At 45.2% G+C, this 22180-nt stretch overlaps 1 protein-coding gene across 4 annotated transcripts in view; it reads right to left on the reverse strand.

Moving 5' to 3' along the window:
* Positions 1-16648: 16648 nt before the first annotated feature.
* The window catches only part of DOCK8 (dedicator of cytokinesis 8), a 146553-nt gene continuing 141021 nt past the window's right edge, over positions 16649-22180 (reverse strand). For all 4 annotated transcript variants that reach the window (XM_023764567.1, XM_023764565.1, XM_023764566.1 and 1 more), the window contains 2 exons: positions 17392-17562; positions 16649-16977 (listed from right to left, as the gene is read on the reverse strand). In XM_023764567.1, coding sequence (XP_023620335.1) covers positions 16917-16977; positions 17392-17562 — 232 coding nt within the window. In that variant the 3' untranslated portion in view covers positions 16649-16916. The remainder of the gene's footprint in view (positions 16978-17391; positions 17563-22180) is intronic.

Genomic DNA, 22180 nt, shown 5'->3' on the forward strand with positions numbered 1-22180 from the left:
TAGAGCGAGGGGAGGAGTCCTGTGTCACCTCTCGGCGCCCCGCTCAGCAAGCCAGCAGCCCCGTGGTCCCTGAGAACGAGCCAGAAACAAATCCTCCGCCTTTATTTTTTTGTCATTTTACACCCTTTATCTCACCTCTCACTATCTCTTGCAAACTTGATTCTCAATGCTTGTGACTGTGGGGCCAAAGGAGGGATGAGGTAATGGATTAGAATGAGCTGTATAGCTCGCATTTTAACTGATTTTCCAGGGCACAGGGAGAGACAGTGCTGGAGGCTCCTCTTACTTGACTGAAGAATGGCAAAATCAAACAAAAGCGGACACATCCGGAGTGCGGAGAGTAGAGGCACTGTGCTGAGCGCTCTATACCCGTTGTTCTTTCAGTCCTTACAGCAGCCTCCAGAGGTGGATCCTCTCGCCCACATTTCCGATGTGAGCAAACTGGCTCGGGATGTCAATGAAGGCAGCGCAGCTAGTCTGGGGTGCAGCTGGGCTGGGAGTGGGGGCTGTCTGTCCATGAGGCGGACCTCTTCCCCGCTAGCTGCCCTTCTGCTTCTAACAAGTCTGGTGTGGTCTGCAGGCCCCTTCACTGTCAAGGCCCGGGTCCTGGGAACCCTTGGCTCCTCTCAGAGCTCACCTGGGGCAGAAGCAATGAGGAGCCACCGACCTGGTTCTGCGCGGCTGAGGCTGCGGCTCCTGGGACCACAGACAGACCCCGGCCTGCAGCAGGTGGGCACAGATGGGTCTGCTTGGCCAGCACCATACTGTTAGGGGGAGCTGCTCTCACTTGTAATAAACTTGAGAGCCCGTCATGGGCATCTTCTCTCCACTTCACTCCTGATTCCCGCATTCCTTAGAGCATGTGCCCAGTTATTTCACACCCGTCTGTTAGCTGACACTCAAAAGCGTGTGCCTTTCCATCTCTCAAAGAGCTAGCAAGTTCCCAGGAGGGCCTGCCCAGCCCCCTTTTCTGCCCCGCGGTGTCAGAAGGCCTGAGTGGAAAGTAGGAAGAATGCATGTTCTCCTGTAAGCAATGGTGTATCTGCAGGAGAAACTACAAACTTCAGGCGCATTATGGATCAATGAGGCTGTTAGGGGCAGGACCACTTCCCCTCCCTCTACCCTAATCCTCATATCAGCCCTATAAAGCGCTCACGTCTGTGATTCCTATTTGACAGGTGAGAAAGCGGAGGCTCGCCCAGGTGCTGTAACTGGCCTTGACCGAAAGCAGGGCCCAAGCCCAGGCTCTCCACCACTACTCACCGCCTGTGCTCTCCACCCTGCCCTGCCCGACAGGATCGCCTGGGGAGATGTTAGAGGGTACAGGGTCCGATTCAAATCCAAACCAAGTCCATCTGAGGCTCTAGTGGCTGGAGCAGGGGTGGGCAAACTTTTTGACTCGAGGGCCACAATGGGTTCTTAAACTGGACCGGAGGGCCGGAACAAAAGCATGGATGGAGTGTTTGTGTGAACTAATATAAATTCAAAGTAAACATCATTACATAAAAGGGTACGGTCTTTTTTTTTTTTTAGTTTTATTCATTTCAAACGGGCCGGATCCGGGCCCACGGGCTGTAGTTTGCCCACGGCTGCTCTAGTGGCTGGAGGCGAGGCATCCATGGTGGCTTAATATTTTTCAAGTGCCCAGATGACTCTAGTGTCCTCAGAATGTGGCACTCTTTGAAGAGCAGTTGTTACAAATTTACATGCATATATATGGGTATTTGGGGGGAGGAGGTAGAGGATGTTTACATCCAGTGATAGGCCAGCAGACACCCTGAGCCCTGGAGGGTGTGTTCACACACAGGAATGGTGCAGTAACAGGAGGTGGTATTGTGTCATGGTCAATGGTTGACAAAGTCTTGGGTTTGAATCTGTACCCCTCACTGATGTATGACTTTGGGCACTTCGGAGCCTCTGTTTATTCATCACTAAAGAGGGAATAATATGGGCCCCACCTCAGAGGCTGTTGTGAGGAGGCAAGCGAGGGCATGCAAGTGCTGAGCTCAGTACGGAGTCCGGCACCTTGTGAGCCGTGAGTCACTGTTAGCTGCTGATGGCAATTACCACACCACTAAGTGCACGCTACAGACACCAGGTAGTTTCAAAGACAAGTTCAAATTCCGAAAATGGTTTCTGCCTCCTCACTTCTGCTCATCAAAATTTTAGAATGACTCTCTTCCCTTGAAAATGGAATCCATTTGCGTGGCGGTTTAGCATCAGGATAAACGTCCTGGAGGAGGCCGAGGTGCAGCCTGTTGATGAGCCTGCAAACAGGCAGTAGTGTTGGGTGTGGAGCAGGCAATGTAAGGGGAGCTCTAAGGCTCTGACTGCAGGGGTGGGGCCCAGCTCGGGGACCTGGGGCTCTGGGGAAAGGTAAGGGGAAGGCTGGAGGCTGAGGAGGAGCAGGACCCAGGCTCAGAACAGAACGGGGGATGGGAAGCCAGTGTTAGGGTCTGGGGGAAAGTTGGGAGGTCTTTCACAAGGATCCAAGGAGCTCCCCTCTTCCCACCTACCTTTTGGCCTTTTTTTTTTTTTTTAACTGTTCTCACCACCTCATAACTCTACTCTCCATTTATCTTAAAGTTGTTAATCCTTTTAAGCCTAAATCAATGTTAACTTTTCTGTGGCTCTTTGTGGACCAATCGAAATGTAAGTTCCAAGTGTTTCCTCAGGCCTTGATGGGATTTTGCCTAGAATTGTTCGTTGTAAGAGCATATCTTGTTTAAAAATATTTTTGAGTTCCTAGACTCTAGGATCTACCTAGAGGATAGAGATCACATTTTATACTTCTGGGCCAGCCCGCCTCTCCTACCACAAAGGTTAACACAAGTGTTTGGCTCTTTATAGATAAAACTGCATCATTTCCACATGCAAGTCAAAGAAAAGGCAAACTGTCTTCCTGATCCACAGGCCACATCCTGCAGAGATGTTTTATTTGGCCAGGCCAGTCCTTTTCTTTTTCTTTTTCATATTAAGTTTGCATGCCTGCACACAGGTGGGGTGTGCCTGTGCAGTCCTCCGCCATTTAATCCATTTCATAATGTCTTAACATTTCACACAATTTATCTGCCTGACCCTTAAAGGCATTTGAGTCTGTAAATCCTACTTTTTTAAAATATGTATTTTTATTGATTTCAGATAGGAAGGGAGAGGGAGAGAGAGATAGAAATATCAATAATGAGGGAGAATCATTGATAAGCTGCCTCTTGCATGCCCCCTACTGGGGATCGAGCCCACAACCCTGGGCATGTGCCCTTTACTGGAATCGAACCTGAGACCCTTCAGTCGGCAGGCCGAAGCTCTATCCACTGAGCAAAACCAGCTAGGGCTGTAAATCCTAATTTGATTCTTTTTTGTTTGTTTGTTTGTTTATTTGTTAGTTAATCCTCACCCAAGGATATTTTTCCATTGGTTTCTAGAGAGAATGGAAGGGAGGGGGATAGACACAGAGAGAGAAACATCAATGTGAGAGAGACACCTCGATTGGTTGCCTCCTGCTCAAGTCCTAACCAGGGCCAGGGATTGAGCCTGCAACCGAGGTACTGCCCTGGACTAGAATAGAACTCGGGACCCTTTAGTCTGAAGGCCAAAGCTCAATCCACTGAGCTAAACCAGCTAGGGCAGTGACCCTAATTTGAGTCCAGCTCCCCAAGTTCTTGGATCTTCCCCACAACATCTCTAATACATGGCTCTCTTGCCTATGCTTCCAGAGGCAGGAATAAAGAATGAATGAAGAAATAAAACAGAGTCACTATAGTTAAGCTGCTAAATTACTAAACTTAGTTGGCTGAGGCATGAGGAAATGATCCTATTCTTTCTTAAGTAGCTTGGGAATATATGTATACACACATTCTATAGATAACCCTCTGATTACTCCCTGAAGGAGACTTAGGAAAGAATGTTCATGTGTCCAGGCCGCCTGACATCCATTAGCCAAGCCCCTGCACATCTGGAAGACTATCATCTGAGACCAATCCAGAGGCTACGCACGATCCGTCTCAAGAATGTACTCTTTACTCTGAGAACTCTTCGCTTTTCTCTCTGGTTTGGAACACTCTGGGTATTGCTTAGCTGTGCTTATGATTTGCAAACCCCAACGCCCCTTAATAAATCTGTGCTGTTTATTTCTAGCCAAAGCCTCCCAACTCTTTGTGTCAGTTGGTAGGAAGTTTGTTCCCTTGGTGGAAAGCTTCGACTAAAAAGAGTTCTTCCTGAATGAAAATCGTAACTGAGAGCCAGCAGCTGAAATTAACCTATTACAAATTAACTGCTTTAAATCTTTTTGGTAGCTCATTATTTCCTGCTGAGGACTTTTCCTATTCCCAAGCATTCCAACACGAGATGGATTCAGCCTATTGTGTACACTTTCCAACCTGTTCTTTAGGAAGAAGACAGGAAACTTAGAACCACATTTGACTTTGTCCTGCAACTGCGGTCATCTGAAAATGACCTTAGCAAAGATTCTTCACTCTGGTAGAACACTGCCTGCATGTATCTACCCAATCTTTTGTACTTAACAGTGAACTTTCTCAGTCATCTTGGAATAATCTTATGTCTGTCTAGCTCATCGGATTCTGGGTGAGCTGAGAGTGCTAGGCTGCCAGGACCCCAGAAGGCTGCAATTGGAGGCTATGATAGATCTAAGTAGATGTTATCTCATATCGCCCCATTAAGCCTCGACATTTTCACAGGTTTATGCTGTACAGAAGTTAGCTTGTGCCTGAATGCACAGGAATGCAAGCCCAGCAATTATTTACCAGATGGAATGTGTTTTTTGTGTTCCTCTCTGTCTTAAGGGAACTCTTTCAAAGCTTTTGGTCCTAGTTTTGACAGAGTGGATTGTAGACCTGTTATAACCTGATGAGGGGGGGGGGGAGATTCCATATTTTTCTGTTTTCAGGAAAAATAATCTCTATGTGAAGAGCCATCTGGAGAACTGGGTGTATTATAAATCATTGTTAACACCAACTATACTCACCGGGAGCCCAGTTATTTTCTTGCAAGTGGAGACAGGAGGATACAGTATTGGCTTCTGAAAACAATGTTGTTGTGAACTTCCTTGTGGGAGAGCCAAAGGTCACAAAGACCCCAGGCAGTTCCTTCTGAGAAGAAAGGAGCTGCTATTGCGGGGGAAATGAAAAACCATTTGGGTTTTTCTCTCCTCCTTCATCTGAAGCCCCCACAAAAATCTAATGTTTTTATCCTATGCGGCTTTTCTTATATACTTTTAGAACTATTTGTAGTAATCTACTGATCTTAATGAAGATGCACATTTTCAAGTCAATGTCACTGAATCAGCTTAAGTGGGCCATCTAACTCCCTTAGCCTCTCCCGCCCCATCTTGGCAATATGGCTAATGGAAATGTACCTGATGTGGCTAACCTGACACAGACGTAATCAATACACATAAATCCCCTCCTCCTGTAAGCAAGAAATCCCAAAGAAGAGTAAGTCGATGTGCAAGTAATTTTAAATAGCATAATTTCAACTAGCAAAATAACCAGATACAATCTAAATGGTAAACAATAAGCTGTTCAAATCAGATATGTGTTGTAGATATTATCCTTCTTCTACTAACACATCCCTGTTTCCCCCTTCTCCCCACTAAATGAGTGGAAAATCAACTCAGAAAGAGCCACTGTATCTCTTCTTTGTCATCACAGTGCTGGTCCAGGATGGACACATGATCCAATCCAGGTCCAAGGCCTTTCCCTAGATTTTCTGTTTGAAAATACATTGTCTTCCCTTTTTGGTGGAGAGTTGCATAATTGACCCCACATTTGCAGGTGGCACAGCCCCCGCCGTGTGGAGAAGTCTAGGAGAATGAGTAATGAAGAATTCTGGTGACATCAAGCCCCTGGCTTCCAATACTTAGGACCCCAGGGAAGCCTGGTTCTGATAGTTCAGTGAGCAATCCCAGCATTTTCCCATTAAATTCCTCTTTCCCTAAGGTAGTTGGAGTTGGCTTTATGTTAGTTGCAGCTGCAAGAGTTTAGACTGACAACTTATGCAGCCATTAACAGTGATACTTAGGAAGATCACATAGCAGCAAGAAAAAGGGATTTTGATGAATTTTACAAATAGCACCATATAAAATTATGCAGCTATGCATATGCAAAACAAGTGGACAAGACATACCTTAAAGGTGTAATGGATATTTAGCATCGTAGAGTTACAGGTGATCCTCCCACCTTCATATAATGGGGTCAAAAACTTATCAATGTACATTCACTGTGCAAGGTAAATATGGTTTATTTGTTTCCTGCAAATGACACAATCCTCATTGGCTTCTACTGCATTGACTATTATTAACTGTATCTTACTCTCTTTTGTTAGAAAAGAGTTTTTGGTTTAAAGAGTTGTTTTGGTTTTTGTTTTAAGGCAACTGGCTAGTCTTGCATTGCTTCCTGCCCTTTTTCCAAGATGATGCCTTGGTGTACTGTGGTGACAGGTGTGTGACCTTGTGGTAATAGGAGAGACTGAGTTTTAGATCTGTACATATGATCAGGGTTGGTGTCATAGACTGAATGTCTGTGTCCCCACAACTCACACGTTGAAGCCTGAACTCCCAATGTGATGGTGTTTTGAGATGGGGTCTTTGGGAGGTAATTAGGGTAGATGAGGTCATGAGGGTGGACTAATCCCACTAATAATGGGATTAGTGGCCTTATAAGAAGGTGTGCCATAGCCAGTTTGGTTCAGTGAATAGAGCATTGGCCCGCAGACTGAAGGGTCCGCGGGTTTCATCTGGTCAAGGACACGTACCTCAGTTGCAGGCTTGATACCTGGCCCTGGTCAGGGTGCAGTGTGGGAAGCAACCAATCGATGTGTCTCGCTCATATTGATGTTTCTCTCTGTGTGTCTTCCCTTTTCCCTTCCACTTTCTCTAAAAAGCAATGGAAAAATATCCTCAGGTGAGGATTAAAAGAAAAAGAAGAAGAGAGGTGCTGCTCTTTCTCTGCACGCACACACCCAGGAAAGGCCATGGGAGCACACAAGAAGTTGGCCATCTATAAGCCAGAAACAGAGCTCTCACCAGGAACTGCATCATCTGGTACCTTGATAGACTTCCCAGCCTCCAGAACTGTGAGAAAGTCATGTCTGTTGTGTAAGCCACCCAGTCTATGGCATTTTGTCCATCTCCTCTGTGCTGTGGAATGTCACTATTTTGCTTAAGGCTGACTTAGCCTTTAACCTTGATCTCATGGCTGACCTGGTGTGATGAGTTCATGACCCACAGGCAGACAGACAGGCTCCTTCCTACACACTCACTCACCCGTTGACGACACTCAAGAAGGCTCAGTAAAAAAAAAAATTCTAATATAAATAGAAAGTCTTTTTCTGTTAGATGCCCTCACATAGGGACAGCTGTTTCAGCTTCTTAATTAACTCCGGCTTACTCTGATGTTGAAATCAACTCTTGTTCCTTCTGGGGGCAAGATCATTGCCTGGACACATTCCCAGGTGACCACGGATGCCAGAGGTTTGTTGGAGGATTATACACATATAAATAAGTGGTGACTACCCCTCGCTAACCATGTCACATTTTCTTAATATTATCCCTACCAGAAGACCAGAGAATGCCTCATTGTAGGGCACTTCTAGGTCACCCAGGATCACAGGAATGATGGGAGAGAACGACAGAACTGTGCTGAGATGGTCCCCCATCAGGGGTCTTTCCCGTGGTGATCACTGGCCAGTCTGACATTTCAGCTGTGGGATTTGTGAGGAAACTAGAGAAAAGGTTGCATCAGATCCCCACCCAATGAGTGTGGGGTCCATGCCCCTTCCCTGGATCTTTGTCTCATTGTAGGGATATTATACGGGTCTTGGAATCAGTCAGACTCAAGTGTAAATTCTGCCTCTGCCTCTTACTATCTATCCGTGGAGCAGTGGGGCCAGTCTCTCGCCCACAGAACTGCAGTGGCCTCTCCCGTAAGGGGGAACCACAGCCAGGTTGTGGTGAGGATCAGGTGAGCTGGCACAAGCAGAGCACCAGCACGGGTCTGGAGCACAGCGGGTGTTCAGCCACTGAATTCTGTCCTCCTGCTCCAGTCAGCTGTGGCTGGATACAACCTATTCTGAGTAAGTAGCCCTAAGGACGATTCCATTGGCCATGAGGGCCTTAGTGAGCTTTACCTGAGTAACAACCAGGTATTTGCTCACAGTTCTGCACCTGGGTAGGGCTCAGCTGAGTGGTGTTTCTGCTCGCCTCACCTGGACCCATTCCTGCACTCATGCCTCTCACGAGGGGGCTTAGTTGGGGTAAGAAATCCAGGATGCCTTTACTCCCATGCCAAGCACCTAGACCGGGATGGCTGGAAAGCAGAACCTGGCCTGGATCCCTCTCTTTCCACCAGGCACTCCATCAGGGTGGCCAGCAGGGCCAGCTTCACAGCTGTGCAACATGTGCAATCACACAGGGCCCTGCACTCAGAACAGCCCTACTTGGTTTAATATTCTGTGGCCACTGCCTTGAAATCCTTAATAAGTTTGAAACAAGGCATCCTGCATTTTCATTTAACACTGGGTCCTGCAAATTATAGAGCCAGTCCTTGTAGTCAGATCTCTTTCCACAATGGCTCAGAGCTCCAAGAAGGTGAAAAAAGAAGTTGGCAAGCTTCTTAAGACCTAGACAAGAACTCTCACAGTATCACTTCACTGCACTCTGTGGGCCAAAGCAACTCACAGGGCCATTCGGATCCATGTGTGGCGATCCACCTCGCTTCCATTTCCTGTTTTCTGCATTCCCACGAGCAATCAGGTCCCCATGCAGTACTAAGAAGCAGAAACCCACCCAAGCTACCTCACAAAAAGAGGGGTCTATGGTAGATCCTCACAGAAAGGAAGGTCACCACACCTCAGGAAAGTGGAAATAAGAATGAGAAATGCAGGCCTGAGGCTGTGCCTCTCACGGATCACACTGGTTTCCTTGGTCAGTCAGCCCTGGTCCAGGGGGAGCAGCAGGAACTTGATCACTCAGAACAGACAACTGTACCTTCCAGAAACTGTGGCCAGGACAGGCCCTCAGCAAGGGGCTGTGGATAAAGACGGCTATATAATCTGACAGAAAGGCCTGTCTTTATTTATGAAGTGCCAGTAATTAAGTTCAAGACCAGGTCTGGACCTACAGGGATAGAACTTGGCCCTAGCAGAGAAGGGCCCCTTCTTTTCAGTCACCTAAGGGCATTTCTTGCTACTCTGATTGAAGCAAAGGGGGAGGATATGGGCATCAGATTTCTTTTTATTGTTCCTTATGCCCAGTGAGTTAGCCCTGGTTCCTGATGGCTGGCTCACAAGTCCTCATGTGGCAACACCCACCTACCATGGAGGTTTAGGAGAATGAATGGGAATGTCAATTAACCTCATAGAACAGTGGAGTGAAGAAGGACCAGAAATTGTGATTTCATCTCACTTGATTCTGTCCCACTCCGGGGAAGGTGGCAGAGCTGGGCTCTAAGAAGGAAGGATTCTTACATGAATAGCCCCATCTCTTGCCCTCTCTCCACAGTCTCTCCTGTCCTGCCCCTGACAGTTCCTTCCTTCACACCCTCAATCCAGTGCCCTTACCTCTCTCTTGGGAAACCTCGTCTCTTTGCCCCAGCACATAGCATCCCTCCTTGATTCTTTCGTGGTGCCCTCTTGCAAACTCCAACGTTTACAGCCTCCATTGGTGCTGGGGTTTTCCCCGTGCCCAACTCTGTCAGCTCTGAAAGACAAAGTTCAGTGTAGGAGGCTAAGAACACGTTGGTGGACAGTCTGTGTGGCCATCCCTCTCACCTCCATTATCGTAGAACAATAATCTTGGCATTGTGTAGTTGAAGGAGAATTTTAAATTTTCCATTGTCTAGTTTACATGACAAGAATCACCACATGAGTTTTGTCAACGAGTGTCACCCCAGTACATTCAACAAAATAAAGAAAAAAAGAATCACCACATGAACTACTAAAGGTTCTGTCTTACCTACCCCGGATGCTGGTGTCTACTGAGATAAATCTCTTCGATAAAAACAGGGATCGTTCCTGGCCTCAAGGAACTTCTAATCAAGTGAAGAGGACAGTCCTATACACAGATAGAACTGAGGAATAACAGGCCAATGAGGGGTGGGTGGAAAAGAGAAGAAATTTTCAACTAAGCGTGGAGTGAGGGATTAGCCTGGGACTGGGTTCCAAGTTGGAGCTCAGGTAGGAGAGGAGTCTTTCACACCTCACAGCCCTGTGCACATATGCGGTCCCCCTGCTGTGGGTGTGCTCTCTCGGGGCACAGACTGGCGCTTACTTCCTCATCTCTGCAGGAAGGGCATCCCGCTGCCCACTCAACGTGCTGGCTTGCGGGAAAGTGAGCCTTCAGGCGGGCGCAGGTGGAGGTTCCTCTCAGGGGACTTCACTACACCCCTCTCCCCGCTGCTTCTTCTCACCTTTCATTCCAAGTGCACATTTAGCTGCGACCTCCAGGTTCATCCAGTTGGAGGGGCCCAGGAAGGAGATGTTAGGACTATGCCCATTTGCCATGATGTTACTCTACTTGATTCTCACTTCGATTCCTTTTTCTGCAGCTTTGCAACTCCTGAGGTAAAAGGCCCCGAGTCTCCGTGAAACCCTCAGCTGATGCCGCATAGCATCTCCCTTTCCCAATTTCCAGCCACTCGGGTGTCCCATAGGTGGACTGCTGCATACAAGCTGAAAACACCACGTGCGCATGCGCACTAAGCCCCACGGCCCAGGTGGGGGTGGGGTGGGGAGTGGAGAGGCGGGTGGATGGGTGTGAGGCGTGGTTTCCTAAACTCCATCTAAACCAGTGGTTCTCAACCTTGGCTGCACATTAGAATCACCTGGGAATCTTGTTAAAATCCTGGTTTCTGGGCCTCATCCTCCGGAAATTCTGTTTGTTACAAATGTTGAGGCCCAGAAATCAGGATTTTAACAAGATTCCCAGGTGATTCTAATGTACAGCCAAGGTTGAGAACCACTGACCTAAACTGCTGCAATTGCTGGAGCACCCTTCGCTCAATCATCGGTGGATTAGGGCCAATGAGTCTCTTAATGGTTGGGCTCTGCACAATCCTTTTTTAGAAACCTTTTGCTTAATAGGCACGTAGAGACATTCTCGTCCTGGCTGCAAAGTTGGAGCCAATGGAGTGGGGCCTGGGAGGCCCCAAACTCCGGGCTTCCAAAGGAGCAATGTCAGTTTATTGTTGCAAATCCGTCATGGCTGTAAGTCCTTGCTTCCTTAGTGCTGCAGGAAACTTGCCGCTCAGTGCTTTGTTTCAGGTGGAAGTCAGTCGGCTCTGATCTCCTCAGAGAGCACTAGCAGCCTGGGGACGCAGCGGGGCTGGTAGAACCAGTGTATTGACTTCCCAGAGGAATGCACTGGGAACGGGGGCCGGTGAGAAGGGAAGCTGGGTGGGATTGGGTTTCCAGGCGCCTTGCGTACCCAGTCAGTTCCACTGATAGCCTTTCTTCCTTCCTGAAGGCCCTTGCTGTTGGCCCTTGCCAGGCACACAGTGTATACGCTGCCGCTGCAAGGTGAATAGACCAGGCTCTTGTTTTCTGGCGCCTCAGGCCTCTGTCCTGCCTGCACCTTTGGCCTGCTTTTACTTAAACATTGCCTGCGGCGGCTCCAACTGTGTGGGGCCTGGCGAAACTTTCTGGAGGTGTCCGTTGTACACAGTGCTGCCTGACATTTGGGACAGCACTTTTGATTTACAAAACACATTCCCAGGAATTCACCATCTCACGGGATTTCCACAGCAGGTTGAAAGAAGATAGAGGCACACTTATCCCTATTCATAGGGAAAAATCCTGAAGCTTAGATGGGTATAGGGGATTGGCCAGAGTTCTTGGTCCAGGGGCTTTTGGAAGTCACCATCTTTTTTTTTTCTTTTTTCTTTTTTTCATCTAATAACCTGTTGGATGACAGAAAAATTTGTTCACCCATGCCTTGTTCTCTCGTTGCATAAAGGAACTGATAAGAGGCAGGGGAGCTGGTTTCTCACCTGTATCCTTTAGGGCTATATCACCTTGAAAATCACACCCTTATCCTTGCTACCGGTGATTTGCTGTCTTCCAATGTGTGGGGAGAATAGTGAAGGTGGAAGCCATTCTGCTGTCAAGCTAATGTCACAAAGATCGTCATCAAACAGGAACTGGGTTGGATTCAGTAGCATCATTCCAGGGACAGCCATACTCCCCAGGATGTGTTCCAGCATCAAGGCCTTAGGGCTCAGGAATGTGATCATCCCACCCGAGGCTGTGCTGCATTTCCTCCAGTAATTCCAAGGCTGAAGACGTTAGTGACCGGTAGAGATTTGGCTTTTGAATCAGGCTCTGTGCGGTTGGGTTTAAGGTTATTAAGGATAAGGTCTAGGATGATTCAAGGGAAAGCACCAGAAAAGGGGGGGCGGGAAATCCTCTTAATTCTAGTTCACGCATTGATAATAGGTAAAGTCAACAGGAACTGGAAGGCTATTCCTCTGTGGCCAGTTGACCATCCTCCTCTTCTTTAAAGAGCAGCTTTTAACCCAGAACTACAGAAAAGCAACAGCCTTGCTGAAATCATCCCTGAGGGCCACCTCCATTCAATACCTTGATCTTTTGCACGCATTCATTGCGTGTCCACTATGGGCCAGGTACTGGGGATACAATGAAGAGCAAAAGGCAATTTTGATATTTGACTCTTCCCACTCAAATCTAATCTTATTCCATTCCCCTAGTCCCCTCATTTGCCTCCCAGTCCCCTCCCCCCTGTCCCCCCTCACCTCTATAGTTCTGATTCCTGAACCATTTGCACTGTTTTGGCAAAACACTCCAGAGTATGAATTACTGGTTTGGGAAAACACCCTGCTCCATCTCTCCCAGTCCACACTCTTCTTCAGGATATGATAAGCCCTAGGGTTCTCCTTCATATACTTCAGATCCCCTTTACTCCCCTTCCAGGGGATGGTCCTACCAGGCCGGAGTTTGTGAACATGATATGAAATGAACTGTAATCCTTATGTCCACACAAGCTCCTTCTTCTGGATGTGTTTTCTTTAAAGCAAAATGTCCTTCAGAGAGCTCTCGTGGTTTGTTTTCCATCCTTCAGCCCAGTGGTTCTCAACCTTCCTAATGCTGCGACCCTTTAATACAGTTCCTCATGTTGTGGTGACCCCCAACCATAAAGTTATTTTCGTTGCTACTTCATAACTGTAATTTTGCTACTGTTATGAATCATAATGTAAATATCTGATATGCAGGATGTATTTTCATTGTTACAAATTGAACATAATTAAAGCATAGTGATTAATCACAAAAACAATATGTAATTATATATGTGTTTTCCAATGGTCTTAGGCGACCCCTGTGAAAGAGTCATTCGGCCCCCAAAGGGGTCACGACCCACAGGTTGAGAACCACTGCTTTAGCCATTCTTCCTCATTCCCTGCGGAACTGCCAGTTCCTTAGCCATGTGGATTGAGTTGTTATTGATCCCACTTCTAGTGCAAGGAGAGAAGCTTGCTTATCATGAACCACTCCAATTAGAGTGAACCCAAGGAATTTTACTGGGAATTCTGGAATACAGAACTTTTCCTCTTTGTGGAAGTTGGTGGTATGAGGTTGTGAGACTCAGGACTGCATTTGTTATGATGAATGAGCCTGGAATTTCCAGGGACCACTGCTGAAAGCCTGGGGATGGAGCCAACCAAGAGGAAGCAGAGATGAAATGGATCAGGAGATAATGATGCATGGATCCCGAATCAAACTGGGTCTGAACCATTACTACCTCTGGATTATTCAACTAAGTGAGCCAATGAACTCAACCACCCATTTAAAATACTGATTTAAGTTTGATTTTCTGTCTCTTATAAAAGATCACTGTCCTTAGGGTAGGGCTTGCCAAGGGTGTAGCAGTGGTCTGGGTTGTAGATGTTTCTTGAGGGTGATCACCCAGCCTTCTGGGAGGGACTCAGAGCAGCCAGAGCTCCAAGGCTGGTCATCTCTAGCGGCAAGTCGTTTTGTCCATTTATCCCAGTGAGACAACAAATACAGAATTTTAATGTACACTATTATGGTGATTTTAAAATATGTTAAAGTTATTTAACAGTCCTCTGTTCAAAATTTAGAGCCTAATTCTCCTCCTCTGGAATGTGGACTGATCTTGGTGGTTTGCTTCTGGCAGACATGAGCGACTGTGATTTCTGAGGCTAGGCCATAAAAGATATTGCCACTTTTGTTTTGCTTCTCTTGAACCACTTACCCTGAGGGAAGTAAGTGGCCATGTCATGAAGGCTCCCTGTCTTTGACTACTGACTTGCAATCATAAGGACCAATGCCAGCCCTAAAAGGTTTTTGTTAACATAAATCTGTTGTCATGGATAGGACTGAATGGAATTATAGACTTTAAGACAATGTATGTCAGGAAAGTCCAATCAGGTCTATGCAGTATATTCATGTTTCATTTTTCCGAGATTCTTAAGAGATAGTGACAACTGCACCCTTTACCTTGCTGAAGGACAGGAGGCATGAAATTAAAGCTTTGAAAATTGGACTGTCCAGGATAGTAGCCACCTGCCACATGTGGCTCTTAAGCACTTGAAATGTGGCTAGCCTTAATTGATATTAAGTGTTAGATGTAAAATCTGTAAGTGTAAAATATATACATACATATTTCAAAGACTTGGTATGAAAGAATGTAAAATACTTCATCAATAATTTTTATATTGATTGCATTTTGAAATGACAATATTTTGCATAGATGAGATTAAATAGAACATAGTATTAAAACTCATTTCACTTATTTCTTTTTATGATTATTTTTAATGTGGCTTGCGCTATGTTTCATTGAACAGTGCTGTTCTAGAAGCAGGCCTCCTTACACTCACTTATTCACTTAGTCATTCAACCACTATTTATTGAGGATCTTCTGTGTGATGAGCACTGGGCCAGGGAACAGCAATGCAGCAGTGAACACAGTTCCTGCACTTGGGCAGCAAGTGGCACCAACTGTGTAAAAAAAATATACCAACAGGTATCTAAAAGCAGAGACAGCCAGAACCGGTTTGGCTCGGTGGATGGAGCATTGGCCTGCGGACTCAAGGGTCCCGGGTTCGATTCCGGTCAAGGGCATGTGCCTTGGTTGCGGGCACATCCCCAGTGGGGGTCGTGCGGGAGGCAGCTGATGGATGTTTCTCTCTCATTGATGTTTCCGGCTCTCTATCCCTCTCCCTTCCTCTCTGTAAAAAATCAATAAAATAGATATTTTTTAAAAAATTAAAAGCAGGGACATTTAGTCAGGAATATCCTAGGTTATTAGGATTATTAGGGCTCGTGGCATTAAAAGCCAGCCCCCTATAACTTAGCACCTAACACTGTTGTTTGAGAGCAGAATAGAATAGGTGCTGATAATGATGGCCATCCCGAGTCCCCCAGGAAACGTTATATTCCATGGGCCTGTTGTAGACTGCTGTGTGTTACGGCTATGCGCACACAGAGCCTCTTCCTCACTAAACGGAGACACTTTGGAGGGTAGTGACAATGATATTTAACCTTCATCTCACTCAGGAGCTCCCACACAGAAGATACTAAACAACATATGGAATGATATGAAATATACATCATGTATACTCATTTAAGAAAGCAATTAAGTATATAATATAGTTTAAAAAGAGTTCTGCCCTGAATGCTTAAAAAACAAAGTTTGTCACTTAAACTTAAGCTTTAGTAATTAAAAACAAAAAAAAGTCCCTCTCCGGATATAAATTCATGCAGACCTGATGATATAAACAAAAAGTTCTGGCATATCCAAATTAAATTCTGTCTCAGGAGCACCAAGAATAAATATTGCAGAAGAGGTCCGACCCTGGACAGCGCTGATTGGCCAAGGCCACAGTCGCCCATGTTTCTTCTTCTCTGAAGTGCTGTACAAAGCATTACGAGTTGTCAGTACAAAAAGCACAAGTTGCAAGGGGAAACTTTTTGTTTACAACTCTTAGTGCATTTTTAGTACCAGTCAAGGTAATCAGTCATATTAAAAATATATAATTTAATTCTCAATAATTTTGTTCATCTTTCTCCTAAAGTACATTGTCACAAGAAGTCAAAAAAGACTGTATGTGATATGCATATGCTAGCGTACAGCACAGTGTGCCGATATGAAAGCAGAAATATTACCCTTTTATAAAGATAAACTTGGTCCCACTGAGGAGGAGAAGAAAAAATGCAAAGCACCAGGAAAATGGTTTCAATTTAAGGGAATGCCGCTCAGAGTACCATGTATCTCCTAAATCAGTGCGAGTGTGTTCCTCTAGAAACACAGGTTAAATTAACTTACCAGTAACAATAAAGCAAAAACAACTATATAACAATAGTTCACCGCTACCAAAAGGGTAACGAGGTCACAAATAATTAATCTGTCCCCAAGTTTCCAACCATTATGATTCTTAGATCCTTAAGGCCCTCACAGATTTGTTGAACATGGTTTGCACCCCTGCACGCTCACCCTCTTTTCCCTTGAAGAGGGGATGAATGAGGTTCACTTTGAATAGGCTGGTGGGCAACTTTTCCATTTTCCCTTGGGAAATTTGGATTGATCCTCTAAATCCTAATACGGGCCAGAGGAAAGTCACCTTCCAGGTAGACAGTAACTGACCACTCAGCAGGAGACGTGTTTATGACTTGTTTTGTTCAATACTGTGGAAAACGATTCTTTAATAAATACACAGGCATTCTGATTAACCACCCTCGGCTACCCTCACCCCCCCTCCCAAATGGAAAAAATACCCCATGGGGTCACTTGGACCCCAAATCTTCTAGAGTGCTGTCTGGCCAGGGAGCATGAGTCTGTCTTGCGTGGTCAACGTCCAGTGGTTTCAGTACCGGTGAGTCCTTCTCTGGGGTCGCAGAGCCTCAGTCTTCATGGGTGTAGACAGCTTTTCTTAGCTGCCTTGTGACAACTGGGTTTCACATTTCCTGAAACTAGATCTGTGGAAGGAGTCTCTGAAATTAAGGAGAGAGAGAGAAAAAGAAAACAGAGGTAAGAAAGATCAATTCGCTTTTGAAAGAAAGGGGAAATCACCCACTAGAAAAGGACATCAATCACGGGGTACTCAGTAACTAATAAGAGAAGGTGTGAGATCCCTTCACACTGTGCCAGAAAATACTCGGGCGGGCGGTAAGTCAGCCTGGGAAGACGGCTGGCCAATGGCCAGCAGGAGGGGTCCCAGTGAGGTTAGGAGAAGGGACAGGGGGGATCAGGATGGAAGCAGAACAGATTGAGCTCAGGCAGCTCCCCTGACTCTAGCCCACACCCAGCCCTCCCTCTGAGCCCGTGTGCAGTGGAGTGTGCCCTGTTGCTGGGCCCCAAGCCCTTATCCTTTACCCCAGGAAGAGGCCTTCTCCTCCAGCTCTTACCTCTTTTGACTTTCAACTCTGAATATCGGCTTGTAGAGATCTGGAATTTTCCGCTCGATCATGGGCCTGAGGTTCTCTTTCAGCTTGTTGTAGTTCTTTTTGAGTTCCTGCTGATATTCCCTCTGGTCAGCTGTGATGAGACGCTTGTTTTTCTCCACGGCCTCACCACATCTGAGATACACATATCAGGGTGGGGAGAAAATGAGGTTTCATTTCATAGGTGTTTGAAGCATTTAGAAATGAGGGATGACGATATGATTAACTTTTTTGTTGTTGTCGCTGTTAATTCTCACCTGAGGATATTTTTCCACTGATCTTTAGAGAGAGTGGAAGGGAGAGAGACAGAGAGAGAAACATCGATGTGAGAGAGACACATCGATTGGTTGCCTCCCATACATGTCCTGACCAGGGCCAGGGATCCAGCCTGCAACCAAGGTATGTGCCCTTGACTGGAATCCAACCCAGGACTCTTCAGTCTGCAGGCCGATGCTCTATCCACTGAGCCAAACCTGCTAGGGCTCAATTAACATTTCTTGAGTAACCCTCGGAGTGTGTGCAAACTTGACAGCCTATCAGGATCATCTGGGTAGCTTTTAAAAATGCAGATTTCTGGCCCCACCTCAGACTTGATGAATCAGAATCTCTCAGGGGCAGCACCCAGGAATCTGTATTTTTGAAAAGTTGCCCAGGCAATACTGATGCTCTGATTCACTATGTGCTAGGCGCTATTCAAGGAACTTCACATCCATTATCTGGTTAATTTTTTCAGCAAACCTGGGAAGTCTATGTTTATCTCTATGTTGTCCCTGAAGCTCAAAAATGTTAGGTTCTTGCCGAAGATAACACTGTGAGGAAGTGGTGGATCCAAGATTCAAACTCAGGTCACTGAAGAATGGAACCTCTTATGCTCACAAAAAGGTCCCTGTGCTTTATGGTGACAGGGCAGACACAGTAGGTGCCATTCAGGCCCCTCCTGCTACCTACACATGGAAATGCTGAAAAAGCGCAGCAAACATTTGTTGAAAGGGAAAGGGAAACCCCAGGTGCCAGAAAGGAAGAGAAAAAGCAAAATCAAAGAGACAGCAGAAGCTGGTGCCATGGCAGACGCAAGGAGGACCGCCTGTTAGGATGCTAAGATTGCCTACAGGGCCTGGAGGCTGGAGCAGGAGGTGGATTTCAGAGCCCACACAAGGTAAGTGAGGAAGCCTTGGCCAGGGCAAAGTGGGATTCTGCATATGCCGCCTGCTTATAGTTCAGAGCCCTGAAAAGCTACCCCATCTGTGAAAAAGGGTCTAGAAAAAGGCTGCAAACTGTCCAGAGAGGTGGAATGGAAGTTTATTATCAGCTTGGGGCCATTAATAGGAAAGAAAGTCACCTAAAGAAACTGAAATTCTAGGCTTGCACCACATGTGGGTATGAGTTACTAATTTACATTCCTCTGTTGTGGGTGCTCCCATTAACTATAAAACCAGACCAAGATTATTAAAATCCCTAAGGCTCAGATGGGAATAGATGTAAGGCTGCTTTGGAGGAACAGTTTCTTAATCAGGGCCCATGGGCTACCCTCGATAGAACAACCCTTACCAAAGATGAACTCACAATAAAAAATTACAAACCACCGAGGAAACCAACTACCATGAGGGAGAACCAACAGATGCAACAAGGAGGAGAATTACCCCAATAAGAATCAGAGACAATAGAATAATGTAGAAAAACCAAAGTTAATATAGATGTCTAAGAAGAGGTATAAAATCCATGATTTAAAAAGTGGAAGAGTATGAAAAAAGAGACCAGGAAAATTTCAGAAAAGAACCAAATAGAACTTCTAGAAATAAAAATGTAGTCACTAAAATAAAGAGAAAAATCTCAATGGACAGTTAAACAAACTAGACACAACTGGAGAACTCATGAACTATGTGACAGATCTAAGGAAACCATCAAAGAGATAAAAAAAATTTTAAATATGAAAAAAATGGTTGAAAAATCTGGAGATACCATGGAGATGCCCGATCCACATCTAAAAGAATGTTTAAAAGAATGCAAAACGAGTAAGAGGCAATATTCCAAGATAACAGCTGATAATTTTCCAGAATTGAAAAGAGACAGAAATTCTCTAATCAACAAAAGCAGACCGATACCTAGCCCCACCATGGTGAACCTGCAGAGCATTAAAGAAAAAATATTAAAAACTTGGGTTTATTGCCTGGCCAGTATGGTTCAGTGGATTGAGCATCAATCCCATGCATCAAGAGGTCACCAGTTTGATTCCCAGTGAGGGCACATGCCCGAGTTGCAGGAGGTATGTGCAGGAGCGGGTGTGCAGGAGGCAGCTGATCGATTTTTCTGTCTCATTGATGTTTCTAGTCCTCTCTCTCTAAAAAAATCAATAAAACATAAAAAACCCAAACTTGTGTTTATCAAACTTGTGAACAATCAAGCCTAGTTTTTTCATGGTTCCCACAGTATGGTATATACCAAGGAAGAAACTCATATTATTTAAACATAATAAATCTTGCCCTTTATACTGTTCTACTCAAGGGAATTTACAAATCAACAAACCTTGAAGGGACAACATAATGGGTGAAATTTAGTCATCCTTCAGATGACTAGGATTCCGGTGATCAACGTGGTTTAAACTGTTTTCCTAACAGTGGTGCTAAATTTCACTTAAGTTATGGGGATACTCAGATCTGATTATCAAATTCTTCCTGTTACCACTGCACACATTTTCAGGATGACAGTGGGGCAGGGGAAAGCTACCTGGCCTAGGCAAAAATAAGTCTATGGCCGTAGCTTCATCACAGAATTAGCCTGCTGTGGAACATGGAGTTGATTTAACTCAGCCAGGAGCCAAAAGAACTTCCTTAACTGGATTTTCATTCATCTTTTAAGTTTGACATTAATTGGAGCAAATTGTAGGATATCTAAGGTTATAGATCTAAGATTTCAAGGAAGGGGAAGGAAGGGCATATAGCCTTTGAATCCTGAGAAATCGACATCGCCCTTGTTATTTTTTATGGCTTCTTAACGGACAGTTATGAGCTACTACATATGTAAAATACAGTCAGTTTCAGGGTGACTTTGAGGCCCAGGTTTGTAGCACAGTATGGCTACAAGAGGCCGGTGGGAGCTGACTGCTAACTTGAGGATGTCTACTCTAACAAAAGGTAGAATTAACTAAATCCTCGGTAGTCTGTGTTATCAAAAGGAACAATAGCTAGCTAACATATGCTATGTACTATCTGCCCTAGACTGGGATAAATGCTTTACATGCAGTCAGAGATGGGGTTGAAACCCAGTCGCTACTCCTCAGTGCAATGACAGCCATTGGAATCCTGTTTTCTCATCTTTAAATGCTTAGTTTAAATCCTTAAACTAAGATATTGTATTTCCCAAAGTGCCAAAATCTCCTGTTTGATGAACTTTCTATAAATACATGGACAATAACTTCTCTCAGGCTGTTCACAGATGAAAAAAATTAATTTGTTATGGAAGAGCAAATCAAGGGAGGATTTAATGTGTGGAAAAATTAGCATTCACTTTAGGCTAAAGGTGAAATACATTAAATGCATCAGAAAGGGTACATTTTGAAACTTAAAATTTAGCTCTTAGTAATTATGGAAGTTTATTTACCATATCCTCTTTTTACTGTAGGTATTGAGGAACAGACTTTTAAAAAAATTCTTTATTGTTTAAAGTATTACATAAATCTCCTTTTCCCCCCATTGACCTCTCCCCAGCCACTCCCACCCTCCAGCACATGCCCTGATCCCCCTACTGTCTGTGCCCATTGATTATGCTCATATGCATGCATACAAGTCCTTTGGTTGATCTCTTACCTCCCTCCCTGCCCCCCACCCCCACCCCACCTTCCCTCTTAGATTGGACAGTCTGATGCTTCTATGACTCTGGCTCTATTTTTGTTCATCAGTTTATGTTGTTCATTATATTCCACAAATGAGTGAGATCATGTGATATTTGTCTTTCTGCAACTGGCTTATTTCGCTTAGCATAATGCTCTCCAGTTCCATCCATACTGTTCCAAATGGTAAGAGTTCCTTATTTTTTTGCAGCAGCATAGTATTCCATTGTGTAGATATACCACAGTTTTCTAATCCACTCATCTGCTGATGGCACTTAAACTGTTTCCAAATCTTAGCTATTGTAAATTGTGCTGCTATGAACATAGGGGTGCATATATCCTTTCTGATTGGTGTTTCTGATTTCTTGGGATATATTCCTAGAAGTGGGATTACTGGGTCAAATGGGAGTTCCATTTTTAATTTTTTGAGGAAACTCCATACTGTTCTCCACAGTGGCTGCACCAGTCTGCATTCCCACCAGCAGTGCAAGAGGGGTCCTTTTTCTTTACACCCTCACATTTTCAGAACTTTTCTTTTGGGTTTGAAAACTGCTAAAATCTAGTCAGGATGGTTAAGTAACATTGCCAGTCAATTGTATGCTGTAAATTACAAGCCTTAGGGATGGGATGTTCTTTTTTCTAACTGGAAAAGGAAATGATGTAGTAGAACATGTTATTCTACTACTGAAAATCTTTAATGATTTTGCTGGTTTCTAGAATAGTGTAAGTTTATATATATACTAGAGACCCAGTGCACAAAATTTGTACATGGGGTGGGGGGAGTGCCTCAGCCCAGCCTGCACCCTCTCGCAATCCGGGACCCCTTGGGGAATGTCCGACTGCCAGTTTAGGCCCGATCCCATGGGATCGGCCTAACTGAATCGGAATCCCTCTCACATCGGGGACTGCTGGCCCCTAACTGCTTGC

This window comes from Myotis lucifugus, unplaced genomic scaffold (assembly GCF_000147115.1).
Source record: "Myotis lucifugus unplaced genomic scaffold, Myoluc2.0 scaffold_337, whole genome shotgun sequence".
In the NCBI taxonomy this organism is placed as follows: Eukaryota; Metazoa; Chordata; class Mammalia; order Chiroptera; family Vespertilionidae; genus Myotis; species Myotis lucifugus.